At 38.1% G+C, this 8,707-nt stretch overlaps 1 protein-coding gene across 2 annotated transcripts in view; it reads left to right on the top strand.

The window, feature by feature from the left end:
• The window catches only part of nipblb (NIPBL cohesin loading factor b), a 56,712-nt gene that overhangs the window by 41,228 nt on the left and 6,777 nt on the right, over positions 1-8,707 (top strand). For both annotated transcript variants that reach the window (XM_079805389.1, XM_079805388.1), the window contains exons 31-41: positions 1,288-1,386; positions 1,497-1,550; positions 3,242-3,350; positions 3,429-3,565; positions 3,665-3,805; positions 3,896-3,989; positions 4,082-4,236; positions 5,500-5,590; positions 5,674-5,847; positions 5,954-6,144; positions 6,236-6,343. In XM_079805389.1, coding sequence (XP_079661515.1) covers positions 1,288-1,386; positions 1,497-1,550; positions 3,242-3,350; positions 3,429-3,565; positions 3,665-3,805; positions 3,896-3,989; positions 4,082-4,236; positions 5,500-5,590; positions 5,674-5,847; positions 5,954-6,144; positions 6,236-6,343 — 1,353 coding nt within the window. The remainder of the gene's footprint in view (positions 1-1,287; positions 1,387-1,496; positions 1,551-3,241; positions 3,351-3,428; positions 3,566-3,664; positions 3,806-3,895; positions 3,990-4,081; positions 4,237-5,499; positions 5,591-5,673; positions 5,848-5,953; positions 6,145-6,235; positions 6,344-8,707) is intronic.

Here is an 8,707-nt window from a genome sequence, read left to right as displayed (position 1 = left end):
ATGTAGGGGCCTAAATATATATACACTATATTGCCAAAAGTAATGGGACACCCCTCCAAATCATTTGAATTTAGGTGTTCTAATCACTTCCATGGCCACAGGTGTATAAACTCAAGCACCTAGGCATGCAGACTGTCCACGGTCAACTGTTAGTGGTATTATAACAAAGTGGAAGCAATTGGGAACAATAGCAACTCAGCCACGAAGTGGTAGGCCACGTAAAATCACAGAGCGGGGTCATGCTGAGTCGCACAGTGCGCAGAAGTTGCCAACTTTCAATAGTTACAGACCTCTAAACTTTGTGTGGTCTTCAGATTAGCTCAAGAACAGTGCATAGAGAGCTTCATGGAATGGGTTTCCATGGCCAAGCAGCTGCATCTAAGCCTTTCATCACCGATTGCAATACAAAGTGTCGGATGCAGTGGTGTAAAGCATGCCGCCACTGGAATAAGTGGAGACGTTTTCTCTAGAGTGAAGAATCATGCTTCTCTGTCTGGCAATCCGATGGACGAGTTTGGTTTTGGCGGTTGCCAGGAGAAAGGTACTTGCCTGACTGCATTGTGCCAAGTGTAAAGTTAAAGTGGGGATGTTTTTGACAGTGAAAGGAACTCTTAATGCTTCATCATACCAAGAGATTTTGGACAATTTCATGCTCCCAACTTGATGGGAACAGTTTGGGGATGGCCCCTTCCTGTTCCAACATGACTGCGCACTAGCACACAAAGCAAGGTCCATAAAGAAATGGATGAGCGAGTTTGGTGTGGAGGAACTTGACTGGCGTGACCTCAACACGATAGAACACCTTTGGGATGAATTAGAGCGGAGACTGTGAGCCAAGCCTTCTCGTCCAACATGCCTGACCTCACAAATGCGCTTCTAGAAGAATGGTCTCAATTTCCCATAAAAAAAAAAAGAAAGACAGCCTCCTCAGAAGAGTTGAATCTGGTATAGCTGTAAAGGGTGGGCCAACTCCATATTAAATCCTGCAGATTAAGAATGGGATGTCAGTAAAGTTCATATGCATGTAAAGGCAGGCGCCCAAAAACCTTTGGTAATATTGTGTATTTGTCTATTTAGACCCCTACATTTTTATATTGTTCATCATTTTATTTTACATTTTATTTATTTATAATTGTATTATTGTGCAGCCCTATTGTAACCAAAAAAGTGTGTGTGTGTGTGTGTATATATACAATATATTTATTTATAAAAGTGTGTGTGTGTGTGATCTCATTTTATTTATTTATTATATATTATTATTATTATTATTATTTTCTTCTTCTTCAGAAATTGGTGAATGAGACGTTTCAGAAGCTCTGGTTCACTCCTACACCTAATCATGATAAAGAGGCCATGACTCGCAAGATTCTCAACATCACAGACGTGGTAAGGATCTGCAGAACAGCCTAAAAACTATCTGACCCCAAGATGTGTGCATTAATACATGAAATTTAAGGTCACATTATGTCCCTCTGACATGAATCATTGTCTCTCAGGTTGCTGCCTGCAGGGATTCTGGTTACGACTGGTTCGAACAGCTGCTTCAGAATGTAAGTTGCCCATCTATGGTTCAAGGACAGTTTTGATTTGTTCAAATCTTGACCGTTTTGCTTTAATTAGGTAATTTAGAGGTTCTCAGAGATCTGGAGGTGCGTTGACGCCATGTTGTAATTACGTAACGATTCTGAACTGTAAAAATCATTCACATGCTTGTTGAACTTGTAATTACTACATGTAATTTTGTGAGAGCTACGACTTGTACCACATGACTGCTGTACTACCTGACCACTGCAGATTTAAGGTGTGTTTAACTTGAAGCAGCTCTGTGCAGAACGATCGGTGTATGAAATCAAAGTACCACGAGAGCAATTTGAAAGCAATAAGAGCTTTATTTACGGTAATTAAGACAATTGGCGTGAACGCAGCATGGGATTGTAACTGGAAAGGTTGTAGATTTGAATCTCAAAAGGGGTGATGCATAAGCAAAATATTTTAAATCCATTCTGTTCTTCCACTTTTCAAAGTAGGAAGTTGTCAATTTTGACTCTGAATTGAATTAAATTCAGCATTAAGCTTCAGTCCCATAAACAAATTTTAGGCAAAATTTCACAGACAAAAGATGTCCATTGTCTATTGTCAATAGCATAGTGATGTATAAAGCACAGCTCCCACCGAAGTCAGTTTCAAGAAGCATTCTGTTGGTCAATGCAGCAAATGTAAAGGATTAGTTTACTCTTGATTTTCTCACCCTCAAGCCCATCCTAGTTGTATATGACTTTCTTCTTTCTGATGAACACAATGGGAGTTCTATTAATAAATATCCTGACTCTCCCAAACTTTACAATGGCAGTGAACGGGGCTCACGAGTTTGAAGCTCAAAAAAGTCCATCCATCCATCCATCCATCATAAACATACTCCTCACGGTTCTGGGGGGTTAATAAAGGCCTTCTGAAGCAAATCGATGGGTTTTTGTTAGAAATATATCCATATTTAAAACTTTATAAAATAAAATATCTAGCTTCCGCCAGACCGCCTTCCGTATTCAACTTACAAAGAAAGTGTAATGCCTCTCGCAGTTCAAAACGCTTACACTGTCTATGTCCTAGTCATATGTCACGTCGGTTACGTTTTTTTCCCCTCGCTTTTTTATTATGGGTGGATGCACTTTTTGGAGCTTCAAACTCATGAGCCCCATTCACTGCCATTATAAAGCTTGGAAGTCAGGATATTTATTAATATAACTCTGACTGTGTTCATCAGAAAGAAGAAAGTCATATACACCTAGGACTGCTTGAGGGGAGTAAATCATGGGGTTATTTTCATTTTAAAGTGAACTAATCCTTTAGACATGAACTAAATTTGCCTGGGGAACTTATTCCTCTCACAAAACTACCGTTGCACGAATTACTGTACTATTGAAATGACTGGATTTCGCCCACAAATTTTGCAGAGGGTCTATAAATGTGACTGCAGCTTTACTCACAGGTTACGCCAGAGCCCTAATCCTTTAAGCATGAACTAAATTTGCCTGGGGAACTTTCTTCCTCACACAAAACTACCGTTGCACGAATTACTGTACTATTGAAATGAATGTGTTTCGCCCACAAATTTTGCAGAGCGTCAATAAATGTGACTGCAGCTTTACTCACAGGTTACTCCAGAGCACGTTTTTACTGTAATCAATGTACTTCTTTTTGATAAATTATATCCGAACCCTTGTTGTAATCTATGCCGTCACAGTTGCTGAAATCAGAGGAGGATGCCTCGTACAAACCGGCCAGGAAGGCTTGTGTTCAGCTGGTGGACAGTCTCGTGGAGCATATTGTGAAATATGAGGAGTCACTTGCTGGTAAGACCTGTATTCATTTATAAAGCAAAGGATTTACCTTAGTTGAACTTTTGGTGATGAGTTGTTATTGTTTTGCAGACTGTGAGAATAAGGGGTTGAATTCCAGTTGCCTAGTGGCTTGTATTACCACACTGTACCTGTTTAGCAAGATCCGACCCCAGCTGATGGTAAAACACGCTATGACTATGCAGCCGTACCTGACCACAAAGTGTAATGTGAGTATGCTGTGGAGAAATTAAGGATGTATTGCAATAAATGGTGTCGTGCTGCCATCTAGAGGCTAGAGAGTGAAGGTGCTTGTGGTGTCCCTACAGACTCAGAGTGATTTTATGGTGATCTGTAATGTGGCTAAAATCCTGGAGCTTGTTGTTCCTTTGATGGATCATCCGAGTGAAAGCTTTCTCACCACCATGGAAGAAGACCTAATGAAACTCATCATCAAATACGGCATGACGGTCAGTTGAAGTGAGAGTATCAGCAGCTCTAATGTCCAATATTTTAATACGCCAGCAGCTTCACAATGCCATCTCATTTGTTTTCCGTAGGTTGTGCAGCACTGTGTGAGCTGTCTCGGGGCGGTCGTCAATAAGGTCACCCATAACTTCAAGTTTGTGTGGTCTTGTTTCAACCGATACTATGGTGAGTACATTTCAAAACCTGTCAGGATCCTTTTGCTCTTCTATGATCCTGGAGTGTTAATCACTTCAAAATTCTTCTTCTTCCGTGTGAAGGAGCACTAAACAAGCTGAAGTTGCAGCATCAGGAAGACGCAAACAGCACCGTACTGGCCTCTAATAAACCTGCACTGCTGCGTTCGCTCTTCACTGTGGGGGCCCTGTGTCGACACTTTGACTTTGACCAAGAGGAGTTCAAAGGCAGTAATAAGGTTAGATCCTCGGTCACAGGACATGATTTCTGAATTATAAAAGTCTTGAATCCCAGGAAATATTTTTATGCATTAAATAAATGTAGTCAACTTTTTATAATATATCATAATGGATTGTGTAGTCAAATGAATTAATTTGTTTATTTTAATGCTGGGCAATCGATTAATTGCATCCAAAATAAAAGTTTGTGTTTACATAATATATGTGTACACTGTGTATAATTATTATGCATATATAAATACACATACATGTATGTATGTATATATTTAAGAAAATAAATTATATTTATATATAAAATATGTATATTCTTATATATACATTACATTACATATATACATGCAATCTTTTCTTAAATGTATACATGCATGTGTGTGTATTTATATCATAAGAATTATACACAGTACATACACATATATTATGTAAACACAAACTTTTATTTTGGATGTGATTAATCGATTGCCCAACACTAGTTTATTTGGTTATTGGTTTTTTAGATCAAGGAATGCTTTTGTATTTCAATCTCACACAACTTTTTTTCATTCCAAAATTAATTTAAAAACAAAGAACAGGTCTTATGAATTCCCGAAATCAAAATAAATTAATTCTATTGTATTCATTTTAAAATATATATTATAATTGCAATGATTAATAATTAATTTTTTGCATTTAGGAAATATTTAATGCATTAATAAAAGTAGACCGCTATTTGTAATACATCAATGAAACCAAGTAGTAAAATGTATGTATTCATTTATTTAAATTATTTAAATAATGTTTCATTTATGTACTTTTTAAGTAATTTAAATCAAATAAATTCATTTAAGTAATTTTATTATATTCAAGGATGGGTTTTATTTATCCCAAAATCTAAATAAATAAATTCTATTCAGTTTATTGTGTATTATAGTTACAGTATATTTATTTTTTTGTTTTTGTTGAAATCAATTATCATTTTATTTTTAAAGATTCTCAAAAAACCTCTTATTGCTGTGAAAAAGATTAAACATTTATGTTTATGTACATAATTTCTGCTTCTAATGCTGATTTAAAACGAGTACTGTATTACAGAAATGAGAATCACAATTGACAGTAATGAGAATAATTTGTAAAAATGTTATGTAATGGTAATGAGAATTTTGGGTAAAATGTGCTTAATTGACGTCTAAATGGTCATAAAGTATGTTTTTATTTTCTATCAAATGTAACCTGGACATAATTTTCACTCTTTGACCTGTTTGGTTAACGGTCTTCCTCTTTTTTAGGTGGTCATAAAGGACAAAGTGCTGGAGCTGCTTCTGTATTTCACCAAGAACGAGGATGAGGAGGTGCAGACCAAAGCCATCATTGGTCTAGGTAAATATTTGCTCTCCATAATCACAGAATTTCCTGTTTTTACTGACTTCACAGTGAACTTAACTGATCTGTTGGTTTTCCAGGGTTCCTGTTCATCCAGCACCCAGACCTAATGTTTGCTTTGGATGTGAAAAACCTCTATAACCTTCTCCTGGCTGACAGGAAAACGTCTGTGAATCTGAAGATCCAGGTGCTAAAGAACCTGCAGACCTACTTGCAGGAGGAGGACTCACGCATGCAGGAAGCCGACAGGGAGTGTGAGTGTCGTTTATAAAGCACATTCTTGTCTACGTTCAATTTAACTTGGTAGTAGCTATCCAATTAGCCATTTCCATTCTCATTCAATTTCTTTGGACTTTGCAGGGAAGAAGATGTCTAAGCAGGAGGACCTGAAGGAGATGGGTGACATCTCTTCTGGCATGAGCAGTTCTATCATGCAGCTCTACCTCAAGCAGGTGCTAGAGAGCTTTTTCCACACGCAATCCAGCGTGCGGCACTTTGCCCTCAATGTAATCGCCCTGACGCTCAACCAAGGCCTCATTCATCCCGTACAGGTACGTAGCCACTGCACAAACTCTACCAAAACCGGTCTGAGTTCTTCTTTAGTTTAATTTAGTTTAATTTCCTTGTTTCCTCCTCTATCAGTGCGTTCCGTATCTTATCGCCATGGGAACAGACTCGGAACCAACAATGAGGAATAAATCCGATCAACAACTGGTGGAAATTGATAAGAAATACACAGGATTTATTCACGTAAGTGGATTTGAGCAACTAACGTGCATTTGTCATGTGTGATGATATTTTAATGCACGACTTGGAGGACCTTTGAGTGAATTAGCCTATTGAGAGAGAGATAAGTAAGTTTGAATTACCTGCGTCTGTGCAGCATCTCTCTACTAGCAATGAAGCTGTTAGTTTAATTACTTCAAAAACAGCAACAGTTACAGCCTCATTGCTAAGTAATATAATGTAGCGATTCAGTAGCAAAGCTAATTTCTTAATAAAAGTCGCAGGGCAGTGTTGACAAGAAGTTTCTGTGCACGAAATGCGATCTCTGATCTCTATGTGCAAGGGACGTATGGGTGCGCTTCAATGAAAGCAGCACTTTAATATACTGTAGAACCGTGATTAAACTGACTTGGAACTACCTATGCATTAAACTTTTTCAAAACCTTCCAGCCAATCAGAATTGAGTATTCAGACAGACTATGGTATAGTAGATAATGCATTAGGTGTATGCAGGGTTACTTATTATAGTTAACTAAAACCACTAAAAAAAATTTGTTTGTTTTTGTTTAACTTGATTTACTTAAATAACTAACACTAAAAAAATTATGAAAACTGAAGACATATTGAACCCTCTGGTGCTCCTCATTTTAAGGGTTAGTTCACCCAAAAATGAAAATTCTGTCATTAATTACTCACCCTCATGTCGTTCCAAAACCGTAAGACCCGTTCATCTTCGGAACACAAATTAAGATATTTTTGATGAAATCCAATAGCTCTCTGACCCCTCCATAGACAGCTATTTAATGAACACTTTCAAGGCCCAGAAAGGTGTTCAAAACATTGTTAAAACCGTCCATGTGACTCCAGTGGTTCAACCTTAATTTTATGAAGCGACGAGAATACTTTACTTTTTGTCCGCAAAAACAAACAAAAATAATGAATTTATTCAACAATTTCAGCCTGTGTCAGTCTCCTACGCAGTTTACGCAACAGTGCAGTGCTTTCGAGTTCTACCGCAGCTGTTCACATGAGCACCACAACGCATGCGTGATGATGACGCAGGAGCTGAACTGTATTTACAACGTAAGCTTCGCAGGAGACTAGCACAGACGTGAAGAAATTGTTGAATAAAGAGTTTATTTTTGTTTGTTTTTGCGCACAAAAAGTATTCTCATAGCTTCATAAAATTAAGGTTGAACCACTGTAGTCACATGGACTATTTTAACAGTGATTTTACTACCTTTCTGTAGCTTGACGTCGTCATACTCAATTCTAGTCAGAATATGAGTCTGATACTGCTCCGTTGGGCTGTGATTATGGGGCGTATTTCAACCAAACCAGGAAAGACCTCAATTGGATAGACCTACAACCAATCAGAGCAACGGAGCGACGCATAACGTTAGTTGTCAAATGTCAACAGAACTCAACTGCACTGTGTTGCCAAGTCCGCGGATTGAAGCGACCCCAATTATGTGATATACAGACCCAGGAATGCGATTTTTAGCTGCCAGCCCTGCCAAAATAACACATATTTTACCCCCCAAATGCCTTTTTTTCCCGGAGAACCCCCCCCTGGAAAGCTATTGGGCTTATTTTTGGCTAGTTTTGAGGAACATTAGCAATTGGGCGGGTTTTGTTGTAAAAACTTGGCAACCCTGTCTGCACGCACGCTGGAATAAGTAGCCTAACGTTAGAAGAAAAAGATGAGTGTAAACGATCTTTGCTGGTGTTGTAAAAAAAGAATTTAAGGATACACAGAGTACTTACCAACACGATCATCATTTCTGAGAGAAATAGTGAAGGTGAATGCATATACGAACAAGTTCTCCGTTTAGGATTAGAACGAATTCAACCCAAGCGGCTTTGATGACGTGGATGATTACGTTACTGTTTATCATCTGTCCATCATCGTCTAAAGCCCGCCCTGACAATTTCATTGGTCCGAACAGTTTCTGTTCGGGCATAATTATTTCTCTACCGATCAAGTCCAGACCGAACTGCCCGAGTAAAAATGTTGTGGGCGGGGCTAAGTTCGGCTGGCATCCAGGCTAACCTTTCTGGGCCTTCAAAGTGTTAATTAAATGGCTGTCTATGGAGGGGTCAGAGAGGATTTCATCAAAACTATCTTTATTTGTGTTCCGAAGATGAACGAAGTGAGGACGACATGAGGGTGAGTAATTAATGACAGAATTTAAATTTTTGGGTGAACTAACCCTTTTTGGGGTCACACAATCATACTCCTCCCAGTCAAAAGTGGCCAAACACCTCAAATGTTACCTTTTTTTTCCAGTAAAAGCAATGTAATATATTTTTCAATAATAATTTTAATTTAAAGCATTATTTATGCAATAATTATGATCCAGTTGTTTCCATAATTTTTACAATACA

Source organism: Gobio gobio, assembly GCF_949357685.1.
Source record: "Gobio gobio genome assembly, chromosome: 22".
Lineage (NCBI taxonomy): Eukaryota > Metazoa > Chordata > Actinopteri > Cypriniformes > Gobionidae > Gobio > Gobio gobio.
This window is presented reverse-complemented; position numbering and strand designations above follow the sequence as displayed.